The 25,777-nt window shown below is 36.2% G+C and overlaps 1 protein-coding gene across 6 annotated transcripts in view; it reads left to right on the forward strand.

Moving 5' to 3' along the window:
• Positions 1–25,777, forward strand: part of TAFA5 (TAFA chemokine like family member 5) — a 398,792-nt gene that overhangs the window by 305,257 nt on the left and 67,758 nt on the right. For 5 of the 6 annotated variants that reach the window (XR_005629591.1, XM_039727010.1, XM_039727009.1 and 2 more), the window contains one exon: positions 18,876–19,003. Coding sequence is in view for 4 of the 6 variants with exons in the window: in XM_039727010.1 (XP_039582944.1) it covers positions 18,876–19,003 (128 nt within the window). In the remaining 2 variants the exon portion in view is untranslated. Of the gene's footprint in view, positions 1–18,875; positions 19,004–23,450; positions 23,572–25,777 lie in introns of all 6 variants that reach the window. The other variant, XR_005629590.1, reaches the window with a different exon arrangement.

Genomic DNA, 25,777 nt, shown 5'->3' on the forward strand with positions numbered 1-25,777 from the left:
TTTATGTAACCCCTGTGGTGGAACTTCGTGCTAAAGTAGCTATTTACATTCCTACTGCAAGCCCTTAAGGTGACCCCCATCACTGCATTCTGCAAAGGAAAGCTTTTAAGAGTGACAGATGTCCCAAATGCCATTGCTGCCATTTCAACACAGTCTTTCCAGAACTTTCCTCTCCTCTGGATCTCCTGAATACATCAAGCTCTCCCTGACATGCCTGTGTCGATATCTGATTTGTGCTTAGTTTACCTGTGTGTGCTGGCAGACCCAGACAAGTACCAGGACCAGGCAACACCAGGCACTGGGTCTGTAGGGCGTCTAACGTATGGACCAAATAGGGACCTTTTCTGTTTGCTTTTCTCTGCTGGGTGTTCTATCAGCATTGGACGGTGCTGCTGGCTGTCAAAAGTTGGATTGCAGGTCCAGCTGGCTTCTGGTTGCTGGCACCAGGAGCCAAGGTTGAGCAGGCACCATGCGCATCTGTCTTCTGTAGCTGCCAAGGAACAAGATGATGCCATGGGAAATAGCAAACACACTGTGATGACCTTGTAATGAATGCTTACATGGGTGGTTGCTAGACAGATTTGAGTTGCCTGGGAAACCCCCATTTCAGCTCTCAACCTACAATGTCAGGGCAAGAGCCCAAGAGTAGCATTTATAGAAGCTAAGCGAAGCATTTGTAGAACCTAAGTGCTGGAAGGTGTGAGGTTGCTCTATTCTTAGTGATCATCATGGGCACTTCTTATAGCTGTGGCTCTAATTGTGGCTGCACATGGAGTGCTTTTCCTGTGCAGTATCATGCTGTGTTGGGCTCCTACAAATAAGATTTTTACTACATTTTGCCCCTGAAAAGATAAACCATATGTGAAGTCATAATGAGATGGAAGAATGATGTGAAAAGAAAGTTGAGTGGGATCTGTTGCATAGCACTGGAGGATTATGCCTCCATGAACTCAAACAGCTCTACGAAGTCACTTCTGACCACGAGGTGATCTAGAAAGTAGGCAGCATAAATTGCTATGAAGACTACACGGATCATTTTTTTCCCAAAATGTTCCAAAGGCCAAGGCAGGGAATTAATTATCCACTAAATCTTCAGGGGCATTGTCCAGTGGTACAGTGTGTAACCATGTGAACTGTACCTTTTAATAGGCTGTATTGGGTTAATCACAGTCAGTAACTTAAGCACCCACCATCTGGTTGCTTACTGACCCCCACTCCCAGTCCCTACAACAGAATAGGGAAGAGAAGAGCAAAAGTTTAAAAAACAAACAAACAAACAAACAACAAAAAAACAAACCAAAAAAACCAACAAAAAAAAACAAAAAAAAAACCACCCCAAAAAACTAAAAAAACCAAAACCCAAAAAAACCCTGAGTCATGATAAAAACAGTTAAAGAGATAGCAAGAAGAGGAGGGAGCAATGCAAAGGCAGTTGCACACCACCTCCTTCAAACAAACCAATGTCCAGCCAGTGTGTCTACCTTGAAAAAACTACCCCATGTTTTTATTGACAGGAGTGACATTGTATGAAATGCAATATCCATTTGGTCAGTTTGGATCAGCTGTCAGAATCACAGAACATGCAGTGCTGGAAGGGTGTCCCCTCACAGCTCTTGTCCATCCCCAGCCTGCTTTCTTTGGGGAAGACAGAATGAAAAGCAGAGGAAGCCTTGGTGCTGTGCAACTCTGCTCAGGAATAACTAAATCACTAGTGTGTTACCAAGACATTTGTCATAACAAGTCTAAAGTACCATGCCGGCTGCTATGGAGAAAACTACCTCCAGCCTAGACATATCCAGTATATACACTGCAATAAAAGATTTGGAAGAAGACAAATGCTCATAAAGGTGCATATCTTAGAGACAAAAGTCTGTAAAAGCTTGGGTGAATACAGGAGTATCCATTGTTGCACTTTCGAGACATTGGACAGATTTTAATATATTAGTATGCTCAGTTCTTATTTTCACAACTCAATAAAGATATTGAAAAATTTAGAAGTGTTCAGAGAGCAGTCTTGGTGATGGTGAAAGTAACATGCTTTACTATATGAAGTTCATGCTAATCAAGACACTGGTTAAGAGTTAAGAGAATTAGAAATTTTGTGAGGCCTCTTCCATCCCTAATTCTGGAGTACAGATTTTAAGGCACCAATGTTGCATCTTAAACTTGAAAAAATGCAGAACAAGCACGATATTTTTTTCTATGCGCAGTTGCCATTGTCCTTTGGGACATGTCACTGAAGGTGGGGTTTGAAAATTTTAAACTCAGAATTTTCTGTTTTCCAAAACAGTTCTCTAGTTTTATGAGAGCTACTGCTAGCTGTGGTGAATAGAGTGATGAATGCAGAGAATTCCTTTGGGTAACACTGTACAGGAGGTCATAATATAGAATTGTAATGATTCTTGCTGGTCTTACAGTCTGTCATCCATAAAATAAATTACCAACTCTCGTGTTTTCCAGTTTCAGATTTTTTTTCTCAACTTGTATTGCTTTTATATTTCTAAATACATACATACATACATATATATATATATATATATACATATCATTCTTAACCTAGTTGGATTCACACATTAAAATGATTGAGATAATTTTCAGTTTTGCATGAAGTTGATTCCTGCTTTTATTTGCTGCATTAGGAACAACTGTTGCAGCTAAGATGTGAAGTACAGGCTTTCATTTTCTCTCAAGTAACACAGATTTTGAATTTTCTTGTTTCCAACAGCAACTACAATTTTTTCAGTTGTAAGATATGATCACATGCATTTATAAACATAAAATCTCAATAAAATACCCCAACACTTAATAAACAGAAGCAGTTCTACATTTAGTATGAATGTAAACTGATTACGTTTACATTTTATCAGGGATATTAAAAACTCTTGTTGTAAAGTTTGGAATTATACTTCAGTGATTCTTACTGTGAGATAGTAATTGAGAATTGTATTTCTCCTAAGCCTTTGATGTTAAATCAGAGTTGGTAAAAATATGCATTTTTTCCTAACCAGAGTTTATTTTTATCCCCTCCTATATCAAGGCATTTCTCTTTACATTATTTTAACAATAATCTTTCAAAATTCTTTTTCAAGGTTACTCCTGGCCTATTCTTTTAATAAGTCAGTTTTATAATGACAGGTTATTTATGTAGGTGACTGTATGATTTAAGGTCACAGCTAGTTTCACCATTTTTGACTGAAGCATAATCCTGAAGCCTTTGAAAAAATCTTCCAATGAAATGTGTCTTTGACAACATACATCCCTGCAAGACAAACAAGCTGATTTGTTTGCCAGTGCCAGTGCCAGTACATCACCAGATGTTAAATGTTGTTTACATTTTGCACCATAACTTCAAGAAACTGTGTGACATAGCCAGTACCTAGAGGAGGTTCTCAGTTCAACTCCAGCTTCACAGAAAGCTGTGCAAACAGGAGCTCTTCATGTTCACAGAAGGTGAAGGAAGGAATGCAGGCTTGGGAGGTGTTCTAAACTGCTAATTTGTCATTAATTTAATGTGTATTGACCCTATCAAGCTGCTGGAGCAAGGTAGAGGCTACACATTTCTTAGTATAAATATGCTGCTCCTGTACTGGCATGTATGAACATTTGTCGTGATCTATGCACAAACTTCACAAAAATTACGTGAAACTAGAGCAGTAAGAGTGAAAAAACATACTAAAGGGTATGAGTGTGATTACCAGTGATTCTGCTAAGAAGAAAAAATTCCTCGTTCTTATAGATTTTAGTCTATAGAATCAGAAAAAAAATTAATAGCAAGTTCCTTACCTCCAGTAAGTTCCTCTCTCTTAAATAATAAGGTAGACTACTAGCACCACAAGTAGGTAAGATACTGGAGTAACATCCAGTACAAAGCTGGATATTAGCATTCTGAATTCTTTTAATATTCTCTTTTCATGTTCCAAATGTAACACTTTGCCTTATAATAAATGTGGGTTTGTGTTTAAAATTGTCCAGTATTAAGGGTAGGTGCCAGAGAGCCTGATGAAAGCAGATGTCACCTTTCTCCTGAAGTAATGAATTTAAGTAGAATAGTCTTTCCGATATTTCAAACATGGGTTATATTTAGGAACTTCAGGAAATTAATGTGATTTCTTAATTTTAGAATTATTTTGAGAGCTGCTATGGAAGAGAGGATAGATGTTTAAAGAAGTGTCTTGAAGTTAATATAATTAAACATGTATTTATTGACAAGAGAGGGCAGGAATGAGAGTGCATTCAGCAGCCTCATTTGGCATGTGGTTGTGCTAAGGAAAGCGGTCCATGGCCTAACTTCAACTGAAATAAATTTTTCAAAGAGCTAAGGGTAAGATTCAGCACTTTCCACTCTAAGTCCCGGATTTGTTTTATTGGTTGTTTTCCCTAACTTTTATATATATATTTATATTCACATTAAGAAAAATAGAAGCAAGAAAATGTTGGGCAAAACATTTACCACATATACTTCTTGTCCTGGGAGTGAGAGTGCACATGATAAATGAGAGCCACATTGCTCATATCCTACCAAGAGGCTTTTGGGTCAAGCACAGCTGAGTGCTGTGTGAAAGGCTGAATGGAACAGAACAGTGTATTAGCAAGTCAAGCTTGTTTAGGATAGATTTCGTATTTGAGTCGAAGTGCAATAACGTGCTGTAGGTATTACAGGGAATAGAATACCTTGCAGATACCATTGTAAAGGAAATTTTTGTATTTTAAGTCAGGAAACATGTGCCTTAGGGATGATTTTCCTCTAATATGTAGGGGAAGATGAAGCAGAAAAAATTAGACAGTTTTCTTTTTTAACAGCTTCATGATGCAGCTATATGTTCACACATTTTTGTAAAGTGTTAATGGCAAATACAGCAGTTAATGAGGTATAGAGGCCTGATGCTGTATTATATCTCAGGCAAAAGAATGTGTGATTTATCATATTTGTTTTTCTATGTCCTTAATTTATCTGTGATTAATGTGTGATGCAGATGCAATGCTTTCTGTATTTTAATGGAAAAAAATATAGTGGGTTTTTTCCCTCAAACTGGCAATGAAAAGTCCTTTAAAAAAAACCAAAAACAACAAAAAACAAGAGGCACTTTCAAACACAACTGTATGAACATTTTTAATACTATCAATTTAAATCTATTATGGTAAATTCTCCTTGGATTAATTTATGGCATTATGGCTTAGTGTACACCCCAGGGAATCAAGAACAAAGTTAATTGTTCCTCTGAGATGTACAATTTCCACCCTTTGCTCCTCAATCAACAGCTTGCAAAGCAGTAATTGAGAAACAAATCTGGGTGTATTAAGTTATTTCTTCTTAGAACAGTTCTTGCTAGAACATACAGAAATAGGGGCAGCTGGCTGGTGCTGGGTTCTTACACATCCCTCTGGCTACTTGCAGAGGCAGGATGTTAGACTAGACTGATTCAGGTCTGATCCAGTATAGTAATTTCTGTGTTGCTTACCCTTAGCCTTTGTTATTCTGGGTCAGTTGATCAACACATTAGGAGCTGTAACCAAGAGTCTATCCATGTTTTGACCAACTGGTAAGGAAAAGCTTAGCAGCAGGCAGTACTGTGCCTGCCTATTCAGTGTGAAATAAAGGCACACAAGAGCCTTTGAGGGGTCGTTTCTTTTTTGTTTCTTGTTTTAGGAGTGTGTGTTGTGCTAGTGGGAACTCAGGGTAACACATTCTAGACAATGTTACAGCTGTTCCTGAATGATTGAGTTTATTAACATGTCACAGGGTTGTGTAGTTCAGGTATAGGAAATATTGTGACTTCTATTGAAGATGTTTTGGGGCAGTTAGATTCTCATATCTATCTTTACATTACTGTAAAATGCTTTGATATTGCCTATATGCTGTTATTGCAAATGTGTTTGTCATCTCTGTTTTTCTGACCAACCCTGCGCTACTCACTCTTTTGTCTTGTAGAATTGCCTATAAATTATAATTATTATTAGGAGGAATTATAAAACATTTCCACTTTCTCTTGTTCTTCTCTGATTAATATGATCATTGCATCTACAGCCTACCATAAAGAAACAGTCTTACTTCATGGGAAACCTCAGTGTTTGTCTTAGTGCCAATGTGGCAACTTGATACAGTATTGGCAATAAACTCCACCAATTCCTAGCGTGATATAGCTGCAGATTCTTCCTGCTTCCCATTTACTGCTCAGTGTTAGCAATAGTTTGGGAGTGACTGCTGTGAATGACTCGAGGCTAATTACTGTCCTTCCTTGTTCTTGTTGATCATACTTACGACAAACCTAAAGGTGCTTTTCCTATCCTTTACAACAGATGAAAATTAAGGAAAAACATCCTGTCCAAATACTGTGCCAATTCCACACAAAATTCTGCATCTGGTTGTTAATATGCAATTCCTGATACCATGAACGTTCATAGAGGTTAGAAATGAGAAAGATCTTTTAGGTCACCTTGTCTTCCCCTCAGTTGTACTAGAGTAGATTCACATGAGGCACAGCCATGTCCCCTCTGAACTGAAAGGGAGCATTCTTTTCACATGGCGTGAGTGCTTCACTGATACTGGAAAGAAGAGAAAAGACCTTTTTCCTGTAAAGGGTGTGTGAGATGAAGTTGTAGCACGTTGACATAAAAGGCTCTTTGTTAATTGCTATTGTGCTAATGGTGCTTTGAATATGAATGTTTTGTAAGCAAGAAACAGGCAATGACTCAGATGAGCACTGCCTCAAAGAAAACTTGAGCAGGGCTGGAAGTGAAAGAAAGTCTTTGGCATTTTACAGTCTGTTTTTGAATGGGTTGCACAGATTCAAGTAGTCAAGACCATACATGTAATAAACAGGGCACTGAAGCTGTATCATCCACTACAAGTTTGTTAAAAAAATAAAAAACCAATCACAAAAAACCCCAGCATTCATATTACAGCAAAGCTGCTGGAGAATTTGCTAACAAATTTGTATCCGCATGTGTTATACATACCTCTGACACATATGCTCTGAGGTTGATTTTCAGAAAACTGAAGTGCCTGCTTCTACACATGGTAGAAATTGCAAGTCTCCATACTATTAGCCTATGTATCTGTTTTCATGAAATTTCTGTCCCAGATTTCGAATATCTGGTGAATATTTCTAAGTTGATAAGCTGAGAAATCTTTGTAACAGGAAGCTAAAAATATCTACCTTTTCTCTAGCCAAAATTTAGGAATTTGAAGATTACTTTAGAATACACAATATACTGGCATAAGATAGCAGAATAATTTTATGTTTACTAACATTATTAGGAAGAAAGATAACATATAATAATATATATGTATTTCCATTCTTGAACAGAAAAGAATTTTTTAAAAGTGTAAATAAGCTCTACACTTATGGAATGATGAAAGTTTTTTTCATTTCCACAGGACCAAGTGTGCACATTATTCATTTAATACAAAGCATTCTATTATTCCAATACAACTAAACTGGTTAAACAGGGTATCCTGCTGACCAGAGTAAAACACTGCAGTGATGTAGTAACAGCAACTCTTATTTCTAATATTGTAGATGCATAAATACATGCATACATGCCTAATATTAGAATTAGGCATACTGGGATAATTTAAAGGGCCATATTGCTATGTGAAAATATAAAAATAAAAAAGTAAAAATGTGGAGTTTCCCTGGAGGGATTTCATGAGGATATTTTTTTAATCTTTAAAATGTTGAGTCTGAATGCACACTTAAATAGCTCAGTATTGTACTTAAGAGAAGCATAGAGAACTAGCAGTTGTTATTTCTTAATCTGCAAGGGGCTATTTCCAAGCTGCAGACTCAGTCAAGCAGTGCTTTATTCAGAGGAACCCTCAAGAAACCCATTGCAGGTTTTGCCTGAGTCAGGACTATGAACTTGTACTGTTTGCATTGTTACAATTTGTAGATATTTCTAATGAGGTTTCCCTATTGCTCTTACAAAGTAAGAGTCATTGAGAAAGATCTTTTTCAGACAGTTACTGTTAAAAGAAAACAATTACATTCCCGCAGATGGAGTATTCCAACTTGCTTCTATTCCAGTTAATTTTGTGGGTTATTAGCTGAAATAAATGGGCAGGAGATCTTTCTCCTTTTTAATGCCTTTATTAAGAAGAATCAGCTCAGGTGGGGAGAATTGGAGGGTCCGTCCCCTGTCCCTCCCTGGCAAGCGGCCAGCATCAGGGGGACAATGGTTAATCACCAGCCATTAACAGGTAATTGAAGAGCTTTTCTTTGGCAGTGAAACTAACTTACAACAACTGGTCTGACTTGTTTTTAACTCTGCCACCTAAAAAAAATAGATAGCTTTCTATTCATAACATTATCTACTGTTTGTCCATTGTTGGTGCTTAGTTGGTTTTATTTTCCTTAAGATACTTTTGAATGTTTAAAAAAAATAAAAAACCAAAAAAAAAAACAACCAAGAGCAGGAGATATAAAATTTAGGAAATTTAGGTAATTAACCTTTAGGAGCACAGAGTGTTTTCTTAGAGATGTGGCTTTATTATAGCTGACAGTAGACCACTCAATCATTTGGAGTTTAGTAAAGGAAGACAAGTATACCCCTATGAGAGTTAAATGACTCCTATAGGAATAATACTAAAATCTATAGAACTGAGAAGTTTTGCCTTTGCCATTGAATTGTATAAGCTGCCTTAAGAGTTTTTAGAAATGAAAGCATTCTCTGAAAGCGCTGGATGTCTTTCTAAAAGTTATGTTTTATGTCAACAAGAAATTGTTGAAATTTTATAGATCTTGCTTAATTAAATTCTGTGGCCTTAAAAAAACTTGTTGTTTCTGTCCCTAAAATATATGGCTATCATATTTCCTGTAAAGAACTACAATGCAGAAAATTAGTTTTAACTCTCAATGTACTGACCTGGTCAACTGCTTTGTGGCTGGTGGTCTGATTTTTTAACAATTGGTGCAGTTGCTGCAGAACCACAAATGCTTACAGTCCCTAATTGTAAGAATTTATGGTTTAGATACGTAAGTCAGAGTATATTTTCTGTGCTGTTACTGAGTCCTTTGGCCCAACCAGCCTCCACTGTGCAGCTTTTGACAGGGACAGGTCTCTTGCTTGCAAACAGAGTGGCTGTAGCATGGAGAACATGCATGGCCTGCCCTGGGAAAGCGGCAGCACTTCCCCCTTTTTTACCTTATGGCAAATCCTTCTAGTCTTATTTAACAAAATTAATTTTGAAAATTTAAAGTTAGGTTTTCTAGTGGTGAAATATATAGCAATATCAAGAGGATGTGTGACTGTTCATAGATTTGCGGTCTCTCGCTTGCAAACAGAGTGGCTGTAGCATGGGAGAACATGCATGGCCTGCCCTGGGAAAGCGGCAGCACTTCCCCCTTTTTTACCTTATGGCAAATCCTTCTAGTCTTATTTAACAAAATTAATTTTGAAAATTTAAAGTTAGGTTTTCTAGTGGTGAAAAATATAGCAATATCAAGAGGATGTGTGACTGTTCATAGATTTGCCAATGTGTTCTGACACATCAAATACTGCCTCTTAGGTCAAGAAAGAGTATTCCTTCTTATCAGTGACTGTAACTGTCATAGAGCTCCTTCTGAACTGTAGTGCTAATAATTTTTATGTAGTAGAATCTAGAGGATCTTTGAAAATCAATTTTTTGTTCCATTAGGTACACAAAGTAAAAAAGTCCATGCATTAGCTGAGTTTTAGAGATGCATTGTCTTTTTAACGTATCTGCTTCCCAATTTTATGTGCATTATAAATATAAATATAAATTAAAAATAGGAACCTAATGTCAATAGTAGGCACTCATTTGTATTTTATTTTTTATTCTTATAAAGTACTGAAAGAAGCCCTACAGAGAAGTCTTGACTAAGTAATGAGACAACCAGTTGCCCAAATGAAGTACAAAATGAGGAAATTTGTATAAGATATTAAAATTTTGGGGTAAGGAACAGAAATATTTTTGTAGAGATGAAAAGCCACCTTAAAAAAATTCACATTACCTAACCTGTCAGTCAAAAAATCATTCTGCCCAGCCATAATATCAAGCTGCTGTCTGACAAGATGTGTGATTGACTGTGCAGCTGAGATATAGCACATCCACCTGTAACAAGGTTTCACCATGGACAGTGTATCAATACAATGCATGTTAAAATACAGCAATGTTAGTTTATATAACACTTTTTTCCCTCTGTTGGTCAAACACTGGCTAGTGAAAGCAGAAGTCAAGGAAAGGCCACTTTCCAAGCTATCTAGTGCTCAACATCACAGTTCCTTATGGTAAGTTTCCTGGGTCAGTGACACAAGTCTCAAAAGAATCACAAGTGCTTATATTAATTGTGTTCTCATTATGAAGAGTTTTACCTTAAAAATGGTTCCATTTTTCTTTGTTTTCACCTGTTTCACTAGTTTTATTGGGATTTTTTCTTAATCTTTGTTCTTGAAACATTGATTTGTGTCAAAATCCCCAGAATAATTGTAGCTTATTTTTAATATTTGATGAAAGCAAAAATTCATGGGCTTACCCCAAAAAGCATATTGTTTACTGTAACACAGCATCTAGTCATGTGGAACAGGGGGAAAGCACTTTGGGTAGGAGATAAGTTCAGCTTCACTGCTGAGTTCCATTTTCTAATACTTTAAATTGTTCTCACAGCGACATCTTAGCCTGTTTCTGTGCTAGTCTTCGAGCTCATTTCAACTCAATTTGTTTCCATGTTCTGTTCATACATATGTGACAAAAGGAGGGCAGAGTTTCCCATTGCTCTGGTTGTTGACAAAGGAAGTCCATTGTACTTGAGAACAGCTGAATTATTATCTCTGTTAGTGTACAATAAAATGTCACCACCATGTCACAGCAGCAATACACATGGTAACACCAGACTTGGAAAGTACTACAAACACTGAGGGCCACAGCAGAACCACTCAGCTAAATGCCTGTCCCTTGAATACACATGAAGAACATTAACTAAAATTCCCAGAAACAGCTGTCAAAAGATTAAAGACTAACAAATTTCCGTCCTCAGGCGCATGAAGTCTCACATTCTGATTCTCATTTCTTTGCCCAAGCAAAAGCAATTTTCAAATGTAGAGTGCTCCTTGTTTTCTTTTTTCCTTTTTTTTTCCTTTTTCTTTCTATTTGTATTTTCCTTACTAAGCATGTGCAGAGTTCATTAAAGATACCCAGTAAGACTGGGTACATAAACTCTTTACAGCTGGAGTCCCAAGAAGGACCTTGGTCCTTGGCTATAATTTTAGTGTGTGTTTTGTGAAAACTCTGACCATGTAATCTAGAGCAAGTTTAATTATTCCTGTGTCATCCTCCTTAAAATTCACTGTGTATTCAATGGTTACTTTGGTATGTTCACATGTTTCAAAGCTAGGAGGGTTTTCAGGGTCGTTCTCCCTCTTCCACAGCTGCCTAGCCTTCTCTGCATAATGTAGGGATGGCAGGGAATATCTGGTCAGTTCTCATTTGACTTTTAACCGTAGTGAATCTGGTCTTCCACTGCATTTCTGTGCTCATATCGTCAGGAGGACTGAAACTGGTGTACTTAAGAGAAGAAAATCCAATATGTTCTGGTCTTTTGCCCTCACTTACCTACATTGTCATACTGACTCAACTGAACAAGTTGTTCAAGTTTTTGACCTTGCCCATTAGCTTCAGTAGCTACTACATATAGCTGGGATTTGTCCTCTTTTCCCTTCTTTTCTCTCCTAATTTTTTCCCTAGTATATGTTGTCCCACTACTTCCCATATGAATCCTTCTTTTCTATTCTTTGCTGTGATCTTCAAATTCTCTTCTTTGGGTCTGAAATTGCTGTCCCTCTCCAGTGAAATTTACTGTTCTCAATGTGCTGGCAGCAAAGTAAAATGTGATGAAAACCTGATCTCTGAAGGGTTCTTTGCTGGCGTATTGCTGAGCAGATTTTTAGTAATTTTTACTTTGCTTACAGCGCACTAATTGAATACAGCAGAGCAGAACAGCAGGGGACAGAAACAGAAAACACTGAGTCCTGACAAAGGCTTTCTCTAGGGGTAGGTCTTCTATTAGCATCTCTTATTAGACAGCAAATGCTAACTAACTACCCACAGACAACAAAGCAGTAAGATCATTCATAGATTGAAAACCATTGAATATGTGCATCTATGGATATTCAGACAAGTGCTGAAATCATAGGCAAAGTTGTAGGCCAGGTTGCCTATTCAAAAGACTGACATTTAATGTTCAGTTAGAAAATGCTAGTTTTGAAGAGGCTAGAAGCACATGTATTGTTCCTAAATAAAATTCAACATGTAAATTTTATCAGTATTCATCATTTATTATAACTGTCAGGATGCTTGTTGTGACCCTTTGCAATTTATTAAATGATAATAATGTTTTTTCCGTTTCTGTTTGACTGCTTTGTAGGCAGTTATAAAATGTGTGTTATATTTGTTGCATTACTTTTCCAAGTAAGCAATTTTGCCAGTGAGAGTGCTATTTGCTAGTGAGAGGCTGATGAGTTGAGAACAAATGCAGAGATATATTACAATCTCAAATGACAGCAATTAGAAGAATACTGACCCTTGAAAAGTAAAATTGAAACAGACATGAGGTGATGGTGAAGCTGATTTGTAGGACACTTTCTGTGTTAGGACAATGCTTCTGTCATACAAATATTTGAACATCTGTATATAGACTAATGTAAGATACCTATCACTATATCAGTGAGTCACCTAGTATTAAAGTTTTCCAAGAACTGAAAAGAGGCCAGAAAAATACATTCTAGTTTCTACACTGCAAAAAGTCAGGTATCATGTTATTTTGCATTTAGCCTCATATGCTTGTCACTGTTATGTATTTATTGTTTGGGGTATCATAATGAGGAAATTCTTGTATTTGAAGGAAAAAAAAAAGAAAAGAGCTATTAAATTTCATGAGAGTGCTCCTAGAATCTGATTACACTTCACGTCTTTTTTGTGTAATTATTTTTATGCTGTCGGTATTAATTTATTTCAGTCTTATGAAGATATAGAAAAACATTAAGTATGTCATAAAATTAAAAAAAATACATTAATATCTTTCTAAATGGAGTAGTTTAAGTTTGGTCTTACTTTTTCAAAGTATTTTCAAGTAGTTTTTGCATCAGTGGTTTACTAAGCTTCCTGCTTTCACTCAGTTTAACCCACAACTTCTTATACCAGTAATTCAACTAAATTCCTAGGGACCACTCAGGTAACTGGCAGTGGTGTCTCTTAAGTGCTCTTTGTTTGGGGTAATATAGATGACTATATAATTTGGTGATTATCTCCTAGGTATTATCCTGCTCCTCCTAAATACATGTTGTACAAGGTGCAATCTGCATAATTTCTGGTAAAGCCAGATTGTCATTCTTTTTTGGGGTACAGGTGAACAGCATTTTCTCAACCCAGGAGTTGCAATAAGATTTATCCCTCAGTGGAACTGTGATTGGATGAGCTGCAGGAAAAGCCTCTGCCGTGTCATTCAATCTTTTACTCATGATCTAGTTACCTGGTCTCAATTTGTAGCTTCTCTATAGCCCACAGGAGATCACTTTTCCCCATATATTTCTCAACCTCAGCTAAAGCATCCCTCCCAATCTTGACAGCAAGAGCTAAATGATAAAATAGGTGTCTAGACATTGCTATATTGCTGTTCTTAGAACTAAATAGTCTTTGGTCTAGATGCCCTATAAATAATTGAGACAATCTAACTCTTTGTGAATTAGCAGTGCTTCAATTCTTTTTAAGGAAGCAGAATCACTGCTGTAAAAGGTATCCAAGCTTTGTGATGTTTCCTTGTTGTAAAATAGATTGACATTTGCGGCTTTTACACTATTACAGTCAAATTGCTGCTCTAAAGACAGTTCACGATTGCAGTATCTTAGAGTGGTGTGATTCAGTTTGTCTTTCAGATTGCCTTTTTCCTGCTGCTGCAATTTAACTGATATATGTTTTTGAAAGCATATTACTTTGTATATTTTTTATTGTTGTTTAATTTTTTTTATGTATACATATTAAAGTACACTCTGTCTCTGAAGGAAGGAGACACAGAAAGGTCTCCAGTCTAGTGATCACTAAGAATTCAGAGGTTTTGTTTCCAGCTGTGCAACAAATTCTCATGTGACCTTGGCCAAGGTGATTAACCTCTGTGCACAATGGGGACAATGAACAGCATTTACCAGTCATAGATAAAACTAGGAACATAGGAAGCTCTGCAAGATGTTTGAACATCTTTGTAGGTAGATAGTGTATAAGTTCTGAGTCAGGCAGAGGAGAGAAATGGTCAGAGAAAAAAAACTAGGGTTGAAAAAAATGGAAAAAGGAAAAATATCAGATAACATTTTAAAAAGGACAGGAGATGAGTGGGATTATGAAAGCAGTTGGGATCATTTGAAGGTGAATAATTATACAAGACGTGGCCCTATTTAGTGTTAATAGGACAAGCAAAATACACTAAGATGAATGTGATTGTCTATGTACTTCTGAAGTGGTGAAGCCAAAGGCCTTTCTGAACCTTGGGAATTTGCTATGCTGATCAGCTTCCTCCAAAAGGAAAACCACAGTGAAATAATATATGAAAGTCAAAGAGGAAGTATTTTCTCTAATGCCTATGTTACAGCTTGCATTAAGTGCTAAAAATTACCATTAAAAAAATAAAAATAAGTGAAGAAGAACATCATTCAGGAAAAAGTATAGTTGAGATAAGTTCTCCTTTAGGAAGTATGTTTCAAAATGTGTTTTTCTTGGGAAAAATTCTCCCTAGTCCCTACTTCAATGTATCTTCTCTGCTACATTTTTTTAAACTTTATTTAGGCTTATGCATCATGGTTTTGATTATACTTTATAAATACATTAAAAATATTTATATTCACTTTGCACTTAGCTTTATTTAGGCTTATGCATCATGATTTTGATTATACTTTATAAATACATTAAAAATATTATATTCACTTTGCACACACCTTTTGTACATAGAAGCATAATGTATTCTGAAATCATAAGTGTCAGTATCCAAATGCTGTCTCAATCAATATTCTTATTCAGTGAAAATAAACATTTTTACTTTTGTTTCCCTAATTCATTCCCCAACATTAAAAAAAAGAGACAACAAACTGCAACAATCTGAGCATTTTAATTTACCATATTTTGGATGGCTGTAAGTTTTTGTATTTACTGCTGCTGAAAAATACTTAGTTTTTTTTGCTATCACAAACAGTTGATGATTTTCAGTTAAAAGATTGACTAGAGATGCGGAGGTTGATAATTCCCTGAGTGTGGGTGGAATCTGGGAAAAGAATTTTTAGAAAATAAGCCTGATTTTCCACAGGAAATATATGTTATATATATATATATGTGTATGTATGTGTGTATATATGTATGTCTATATATATGACATATATTAATATTATATTAATATTATAATAGTGAGAAGAATATTGACAAAGCTTATCTACTAGCAGTATTTAGCAGAAAACAATCTGTGATGTTCTGAAACACTGCTCAGTTGAGCAGTCTTAAATTTGACTGTTCATCATGAATGGAGACTTTTTCTACAAATAACTGGATTGCAAGTTTCTCTGTCTTACAAAATAGTTAAATCGCATTGGTGGGTAGTCTGTCGTGATGTTGATGACATATCTGCTTGCATCCAATGCCTCAAAACTGTTTGCCTGAAAAGCCCTTGGATGGAGTCCATTTGTTCTCCAGTTCAAATGGCACTACCCAGGAAAGCAATTCTACCATGTGCTGAACAATGCCAGTGCCTGTTAACTCCAGTTTGAGTGAAGAGGCACAGCCCTTCTTAGGAGATGCAAGGTACTATCAGCACAGATTCTAAAGCTGAAATTCAGTTCTTTGCAGAAGCTCTGCACAAAGCCTGTGTATCATTTAATTCTTCAAAATGGAGCTCAGAGTGGATTTGAAGAAGCTGATAGGCTTTTTGCTCTCTTGTCTGCAGAGGGCTGAATTACACCCCTGGTGAATATACACAGTAAAAAGGCAACTACACTGCCTCAGGAAATACACTATATTCCTTTGCTTTGACTAGTATAACTCAGTTTCAATTACTGATGAAAACTCTTTGATATTATGCTGATAAAAATTGTTGTACATTTTGCTCCCTTCCTATATTACACATTGAGCTTCACTCTCATACTGTGATATAATGTGCAAACTGAAAAGTGAAAATGCAAAAAATAGATGTAGTCCTGCAGACAAGAACAGGCCTCCCTCGTGGCACTGTGTGTGAGGGCCTGTGTGTTGGTGAGGCTCCTGAAGCAAAGCAATGAGTGGGTGGAGAAGCAGAATTAAAGGGATGTAAAACCAGTAATGGGGAAGAGATCTTGGCAGGAAGCAGGATTGGAAGAGGGCGTTGGGGCTGAGGAGGCACAGTTTTGATACTGATTAGCTTTAAATCAGGTGAGCTAGCTAGCTTTTCCCTACAAAAGAAGTTCTGATTCTGAAGTCTAAATGCATGAGCTGGTCTATACACAGCACAGAAATGTTTTAGAATTTATATTATGTAAAATACCCTTGGTGTGTTTTAAATTTGTGTGGATATGGCCAATACCCAGAGCAAGGACCTCATGGGTTTGTGATAGTACCAATAGCAACCAAGCAAACACTAAAAGTAATTAAGAGATACTTTTTCAATAAGATTACTTCAAGTCATGTTTCCTAGAAAACCTCCTAGCTGAGTTAGTAAAGGCAATCTAGTGGATATTTCTGAGTTTAGCCTACTATTCAGTCTTTCAGTGTTTTCTCAGATTGTTGAAACATTTATAGAAGTAGCCATTTTGATATGTGAATTAAGAAAGATATGCATGCAAGTAGGTCAGATTTGGTGTTAGCATTTTACTGAGCTTTTTCTGTTAAGCCTGTAATTGGATGTAGGCCTTCACTGAAAGGATGAGGCTGTTATCTGTTACAAAGAAAGGGTTAGTCTCAAAAACTGATATGATCCAGTTACCAGTGGAGCAGTACCTCTGGTGCCCAAGTACAATCCACATTTTTATGTATTATGTGCTAAAAACCATAGTAGAGTCGCTTCAAAAATAGTGTAGTTATGAATAATTTCACCATTGATTTATATATTGCCTAATGAACAGTGCAAATTCCTATGTAGACGTTTAGGTGCTAAAGAGGTTTTATAATTAAAATATTAATATGACTATCAGATTGAGCTTCCACTGAAAGAAATCAGGTTTTGTTATACTAGAGCTTACCAAGAATTATACCAGAGCTGAGGACACAAGTTGTTTGGTGTCAAAATATTTTAGGGCTTTATTAAAAGACTTTAAATTGTGCTTCTACTTCTTGCCATGATCCATTGGCATTGGGAATTGTATTCTTAAGTAGCTCCAGACAAAAGAAGTCAGGCTGAATCACATGTTCAGGTAAGCATAAAGCTGCAGCTGCCACTGGGATAAATGCCTACTTTTAGTGTCCTTGGACCCTAAATTGATTTAGTACAGCATAAGCACCTTGTACTCTTATTTCACTAAGTAATTCTCCTATAATCCTCTTTTTGCTGGGCTTATGACTACTGAAGGTGTGTTATGTCTATTGGTATCACACATCAACATAGAGAAAGGCATGATCTGTGTCCCTCTATCTGGGACAAGTTCTGGCCTTGAATGCAAGGACACTAATGTATAAATTGAAGTGCTGAAGCTTTCCTATAGTGCAGCCAAGAATTGCTGAAATGATCCATGGAGGAACAGGACCATTTTCTGCAGACTGAAAGCCTTATAGTTTGAGCAAAAGTTAGAGACCTTCCCTTGTTTAGCATGAGTATATGGCACTGTGCAAGTGTCTCTCTGTACCTGCATTTTATGAAAAGTATGCTAAACACTCCACTGTACAATATTGTCTTCAGTGAAGAGGGAAAGAATAACAGAATACCAGATATTAGTAATATTGTTTGTATTCTATGAGAAGGAACCCAGATACTACAAAGATGAACTCAAAAGAAGTAGTATTATAGTCCAGAAAGAGATCTACAGGTATTAAAGCCCCTTCTCTCCCTACCTTGAGGAAAAAATTCTCCTTACAATTCCTTTGCTTTTACTTTATTGCAGCCAGGGCTCAGTTGTTCCAAGACTACATCCTGTGTGTGACCTTGTGGAAATTTTGCAGAACTGGCTTGCCAGAGACACAAGCATTGAAAGTAGATAGAAAACATGTTATCACACCAGCTTTCTGTTAGAAACCTTCCTAACTAGACTTCTTTTCCTTTGTATTAATAGGCTGTTTGATCCTGTCTTTTCCCACAGCTTATTGTCTCCTTCCCCATGGTTTCTCAACCTTTGCTTCATTTAATACCTGTCCTTCTTATGTTCCTAGTTTCTGCCCTTGACTATACCCCTACCATTGCAAGTATCACAGAGTTTCTCAATAGCTGTCATTAAACTGACCCCTTTGTTTATTATAGCTTTTCTCTTTCCCCTGTATGTTTATTTACAGTGTAAGCACTTCAGGATAAGGACTATCTGTTTGGGTTTGTAGAGAGTCTAACACAATGGATCACGGTTGTGGGGCACCATAATGATTAGTTAGGATGGTAAGTCTCCAATTATTAGTTCTCCCCAACGTTTCCCTCATTGGAAGGGACACGAAATTAGAAAACCATCTATTTCTATGTTATTTTGATTTATAATAAAATTGTCTTTTGTTTTTCATTGGTTTTTAAGTTTGAAATTGAATTTGTTGGCACAGCAGGTGTTGTAAATAATTTTGTAAACTGCCTAGGGCTGTCTACATCATAAACTATTGCTGAATTATCAGATTATGAAAATAGACAACTCAAATGAGAAAGTGTTTAGAGATAAGTAAAATGTGAATTCTTCTGCCAATTGTTTTTTGTTTTGTTTTTTCTTCTTCCTTTTCTGTTTCATAGCACGAATTATCAAAACAAAACAGTGGTGTGAAATGCTTCCATGTTTAGAAGGAGAAGGCTGTGATTTGCTAATCAATAAATCAGGCTGGACCTGTACACAACCAGGAGGACGGATAAAAACAACCACGGTAGGTGACTTCTCTGTTCTATACTTCTTCACTTTCTTATTCACTTTGGCTTGTTTCAAAACAAGTGAGATTTTTAATTGTTTTTCAGCACTTTTATGTAAAGTTTATTGCCTCATAATTAATCTGTGTGCCCAAGTGTGCATGCTGAAATACACAGTAATATCACAAAGTACAACACTGGAAAAGATAACAAAGGAAAATGTATAATTCCCGTGGTTACTAAGAGTAGATACTGTATCAAGGTTTTCTCCTAAGACACCAGTGGCTTAACTAACATTTGTATCCAGCCTGAAGACAGTATTTTATTCTTTCAACATATACAAACTTCTGCTGCCTTAGTGTTGGGTGAAAAATTTAATGTGTGGTCTAACAGGGTGAAAAGAAAGCTTTCTCTGGGAGTTCCAAAGAAAATATTTTGGCAATTCCAGCTGTACTGGAAAAACAAGTTGCTCAGATAGGTCTTTGGTTTTCAGTGAGATCTACAGAAAATATAGGGAAAGATCCCTTTTCCCAGCTTGCTTTGGTTCTGGTTTGTTGATACATCCCTCAGTTCTCTGATTAGGTATCTTGGGGCATATGCTTGTGGTGAAGCTGAAAGCATGTATGACTGTAATAGTTTCTAGGGCCTATAATGTATCAAACAGATTTCTAGAAAATGTTCTCAAATGCCAGTAATTCTTTGACTTAATAAATGGAAAAAATCTGAAGAGATATAATAGAGCAATTTTCTGCTAACTTGCTAGGCCTCTTGAAATTATTTCCCCTCCTTATAATCTTTTTTTAGATTTACAGGGAGCTGAGTGTAATTTAAATAAGTGCAATTTCAAGAATATTTAGTCTTAAAAGTACTTATCACTGAGGACTAAATTAATGCCCATCATCCCCTGCACAATTTCTCTGTCTGAGCAGGAGACAGACAGCAGTATAAAAACTTTTATTGTTTTAGAATGCCTGTATTTGAAAAATTAACATTATTTCACGTTTTTTTAAAAAGGAGATTTGATAATGCTTTATAAGATACCTGCAAAACAAATTTTGTGTCTTGTAATCACTGTTTTTATGTATCCAGATATATTCCTTATGGACAGGGCAATAAAAAACTTGTCTCTGAGGTCTTACTTAAATATAGTTTGTCTTTAGATCTTTTGCATTCAAGCTATGTAAATCTTTTGCATTCAAGTTATGTAAGAGTTGTATTAAAAAAAAACCAACCCCAAAAAAAACCCACAAAAAACAACAACAAAAAAAAAAACCAAAAAAGAAAAAAAAACCAACAAAAAAACCCCCAAAAAAATCCCAAGGGAAAGAGAAAGTTTTTGAACATTAGTGCCAACATTCAAGGGCAAGGAGATCTAATACCGTAAGTTTGTCATACTTGGAATATAGTCTTAAATCTTGTTAATTCAGGGGTGTTTTCTATATCTGAGGTAAACGGAAAACCCTTGTACTGTGACACATTGCCAGCTGTCATTTTAGCTCTTTATTTGATGTTTAATGCTAATGGCATGACTGAGTAATGCAAAGTAAGCAGAGGATCTATCCTTCAGTTTCTGTCTTTAATGAAGTGATTCAGATATGCTTTTAGATTAAACACCAGAAGCCTGATTCTGAACTCTTACTTGTCCCTATAGCTCTTTAATGCTATTGACATGAATGGAATGACTCATGAATTTGATTAATGTAAATGAAATCATAATCATGCCCCATCAGTAAAATTAAGACCATGGCAAGTGTAATATTGTAAAACAGACTCTCCCCACACAGATACATCATTGTCATTGGTAAGGAAAGATTTTGCCAGAGAGACAAGTGTAGAACAGCTCTGAGCCCTCATCTAACATCAAGCAGTCTTCAACAGTTGGTATCACACATGCAGACACACAACAAACACGCAGTACTTTCCAGTCAAGCCAGACTAGCAACTCAGAATGCTTACAGAAGCTCTGAATGCAGAAGAGGGAGAGGGGAAAAAAGACAAGAAGAAAAACAAATACAAAACCCTGCCTATAATATAGTATTAGTAAAATATTAAGAATTTTTTAAGAAAATGTTCTTTAGCTACTTGGTTGAAGAGTAAGCTTTGGACCATGATAGTCAATTTGGAAACTGTGTTGTGAGATGACTCCATGAAATTCATGACTGCAATTAAAGAAAAAAATTCCAACTGAAACACTAAGAGGCATTATTTACTGCAGCAATATTCTTAGATCAAGAGCTGCTAATGCAGTATCTGCTGTTTCTGCTCCTAAGCAGCACACGAGTTGCCATGCACTATCATGTCATCATGGTAAAGAAGTGTACTAGGAAGGACTTCTGGCTGAGAAGGGTCAGAAAAATGACCACAAGATAATATGGGGAAAAAAATGTCCAGACATATTGAATTAGTTACTGCACCTGTTCTGAAGTAGATATAATTTTTGACCACAGCTCCAGCAACATCTAGATTAGGTACTTCTTTTTTTTAAACTGTCAATTTTATAAAACACATTCATTAATCTAATATCAGCAGCTCTTTCCTGCTGATATAGCTTGCATCTAAAAGATATTTTTGGCAGTAGGTCTTGAGTTATCATTCTGATAGTAGACCGTATAGCAGAGATATCACTGATAAATGCTGACAATAATTTGTCACTCATACTAAAGTCAGAACAGTGTTGAACTCTGATGGACTGAGACCAGCTGTTGTGATAATACCAGCTTTTCACATTGATTCCAGGAGGTTTTGTAGAAACACAACTTTTAAGTACTGGGTTTAGAAGCAGCATGTGGGAATTTAGGACTTGTAGAGACTTATAGATGGCATGAGGTCCCTTTTAAGTGAGAATATACTTTAGTACTCATAGTTAAATATGGTTCTTAAAAAGAAAGGAAGAAATTTGTACAGGATTTGTTTTCTGTAGATGAGTTAAGCATTTAGTATTCTTTCTATGGAAATTCCAAGCAAACGGCAATTGAACATATTCATTGCTGCAAAATAAAACTGCAGTTTCTGTAAAATGTTTGGAAAGGTCTGCTGCTTTTTACTTTATATTTTGTGTCAAAATTGTTTACACATTCTATGCAGAGCCAGATTTTTCAACTGGCTGGCACTTTTTGTGATCACCTCTGGAAATAATGCAACCAAATCAGAATTCTCTTCTCACATGAGTAGCAGTGTTCTATATCCATTTTGTGCTCACTTTGCACAGCTATAAATGACTACACAAGGTGCAAGGCAAAGGAAAATCAGACTCAAAGTGTACTCTAAATGGATCTGGATGTCACTTCTGCCCTGTTGTTCTTTCTACAAGGTGTGAATGAACCAAAGATTTTTCATCTGCTAAGAGGCTTTTAGAATTAAGGACTGACTGGGCTAACTGCCAATCTGTGTATTAAGAGGCTGACTGTCAATACAAGGAAACAATATGGCAACTTGCAAAAGAAGATAGCAAGAGAATACTACACAATTGTTAGCAATTTTAACATACTAAGTGCTTTCATGTAACAAATGTCCTTACAGTCACTTTAAAATCTCCTGCCTTTAAAAATTTCTTCTCCTTTTGCTATCCTCATTACTTTCTCAATTAATTATTAAAATTATGCTATATGATTTTTAAGGATATTTTATAGATTTAATAGTGCCAGAAGATATGCCTTTTTTTTTAAAATAAATTGCTGAAGGGCCTTTCCATTTTATATTTCAAGTGTAAAACAATCGTGTATAGATGAGAAGATGCACAATGTATTGTTTTTACAGGGGAAATTAATTTTTAGCACCCAAGTGTAGATATGTTGTCAATGATCCATCACTACCTAATTGTTACTTAATTAATTCCTTCTTCTACATAATGTGATTTCAATGCACGGAGCTTAACAGAACATTCATGCGCCAGTTCCTCAGTAGCTAACCTTTTAAACCTTTGTGATTTTACTGCTAAATTAGCTGAAGTGGGAAATTAAGGAATATGGAGAAGCTAAGAGAGAGCTCACAGTGGATAAAAGGTGTAATTACTCTGACACGGAGCTCAGTGCTTAGCTAGTAAAATTTACTAAGGATCTAGCTCCACCAAGGGACCTGACTTTCTTAATAGAGTTTACTTACACACAGAGCAACTTATCATTAATATAAATGCCTCACCATCAATATAAATGACATGCTGGCTGGGTTGGAAAGGCAATTTGTTCCTTACCCTGAAAAATACAATACATATTTGTATTGGCTGTAATTTAAATAATAATTTTTTTCAGCAGAGCTTTATCATACATATATGTATGATTAAGGTAACTCAGATAAAATATACTGGTATGATTTTCAGCATTGACTTATGAGCAATGTGTTTTCACTCATACCATTACATTCAGGTAAAAAAAGAAATATATATATGTATATATGTATACACGTAAATAAATATACATATATATATATGTTACATTTTTGTAACATACTTGAGAATTTACTTTTTTTTAGACTCAAGATCAGCTGGAAATATCCTGAGGCCATGGTCTAGTGGTCTGAGCTTGGGAACTGGGAGCCAGAAACTCCTGAGCTCTAATCCTGGCTCTGACAGTGACTCCCTCTGTGGCCTTGGGTAAGTCACTGAACCTCTCTGCCTCAGTTTCCCCAGCAGTAGAAGTAAGATTTACAATTCTTAGCTCCATAGGGCAGTGAATTTGGGAGTCTTGACTTAACATTTTAAGAGGTTTATCAATTCAGATTAATTTAGAAATAAAAATGCTGTTATGTATAAATGTCCTTATTGGTAATATTCCTGCTGTTGTTAGGTATTCACATAACACTAGTATTCCTGTATTTAGCCTCGCCTACATTCCAGCTCTGAGTCTTTCTAAATGTGCATTTCACATCTCCACAGCTCAGCTGATTTCATTTGGTTAAGCTGGTTTTGGAAGTATTTTGACATCCTGCCTGTTCTAGTTAAGGATTCCAGGTATTGTATTCCAGGATACAATACCTACCAAAATAAACTCAGGCAGTACCAGATTAGAGCATGTTGCATGCATGCCATGCCAAATTAATTTTCACCCTTCCCCTTTGTCAGAAGTGGTCAACTTATGAAAGAGATACAATAATACCAATTCTTTACACATCATAGCTGTGTGCTCCGGTGTCTACTCTATTGATCTGTCAGCAATTCATCTACTAAGCTTCTTCACTGTCCAAATTGTATCAGGAACACTACATGTGGACCAAGATTACAGAGGACACTTTTCAGTGGGCTGGTTTATCCCCTCACTCCAGTCCAAGTATTAGCTTTTAGAAATAAGAAGGAAATTAGGATCCTGGATTTTGCATTGTTTAGTCAGCTGTTAAAGAATCAGGATCTTTGGCTGTATTTAGCCTATGAGACTGTCTTTGCTTCAAAGCCTATGAGTTTACACAATTTGAGTCCCTATGTCTTCTCTGTCTGTTTCTTTTCTGTGTGTCCCTCTTCATGACGGCATGCCCTCCACTGTCTTGTGAGAGGTCTTAAAAGCAGCAGAAAGGGCTCTCACAAATACACTTTTGTGGTGAAATAGATTATTAACTCTTTTGGGTCATGCTCAGATATACTCACTCTTAATTTCTAGTTGGTTGTCTGGAAATCTGGTTTAAGAAAACCTCTATTTCCACAAAGAATAATTTGCATTCTTAAGTCACTCTGACAGCCAGTTTTGTGAGCTCTGAGACCATTGCTTCACCAAGAATTATGCATCATAAAGTCCTTTAAAACTAACTCAGGTCTCAGTAGTGTGCTTCTGAAACTGATATTTGATTAAGGTTTTCTGGGACCACAACACAAAACAGGAAATTATCCTTAAATAACTTCCGTATGTTAAAACATTGATGTGTTCTACTTTTCATAGATACACACCAAACTGAGAAAGGGTAGAACACGAACACTTTCTGCAGAATAACTTTGGCAGATCTTGTTGAGATCAGAAAGTCATGATATCTGCATCTGTGGCTGTACATATGAACTGGCAGAACTAGGTTACTTTTAATTAGCATCTTGTTCTAATGTAACAGCATATCTATAGAATCAGTCCTAGTGAATGTGCAGTGCTTTAACTGAGCCTTTTAATAGTTTGTATTACTATGGTGTTCTTCTCAATAGTATTAACATAAATTATGCGAGAAAATACCAGTTCTTTACATGTTATAGCCATGTGCCTCAATGACCACTCTATAGAGTGTGCTACAAGGCCTAGATTCAATCTATTTATTTCCATGGCTTACAAGATATTTTAATGCTTAATTACTCTCATTGTTTACAAAAGGTATCCTAACATGCAAATGTGTCATCATTGTCACTGTTGGAAATAGATTATTTTCTATTAATTTCCAAGAAAGGTAGTATGGGAGCTGGATGTTGCAATTTTCAGAAAAAGTTTAATATCATGTTTCTAATTCTTGTCCCTTTAGAACAGTCCCTTTAGACAATTTACAAGCAGAGTGGTAGGAAGGCCTTTGCGGCCCTATGTCTTAAGGACTACATGCACAGAAAAATCTAAATAGAAATAAAATCCTCATAAAGCTGAAGCATCTCATGAAGGGGCCATACTATTCCTTCAAAATAAACAGGTTTCCTTGCAGGTTAGTAATGCTTCAGCTAGTACAGTCTCTTCAAAGCTGTGCATTTCTTTGTCATACCAATGTGTTGAAACCTGCACATTCTATTTTCCATTATCCTTATCAAAATACACTTCTTCACGTCAAATAAGTAATGTTCAAGTCATAAGCCAAAATGCTAGCAACGATTTTGTGTTTTTTGTAGACTTTAGGTTGAAAGGATCTGT

Source organism: Passer montanus, unplaced genomic scaffold (genome assembly GCF_014805655.1).
Source record: "Passer montanus isolate IOZ18808 unplaced genomic scaffold, ASM1480565v1 scaffold6, whole genome shotgun sequence".
NCBI lineage: Eukaryota > Metazoa > Chordata > Aves > Passeriformes > Passeridae > Passer > Passer montanus.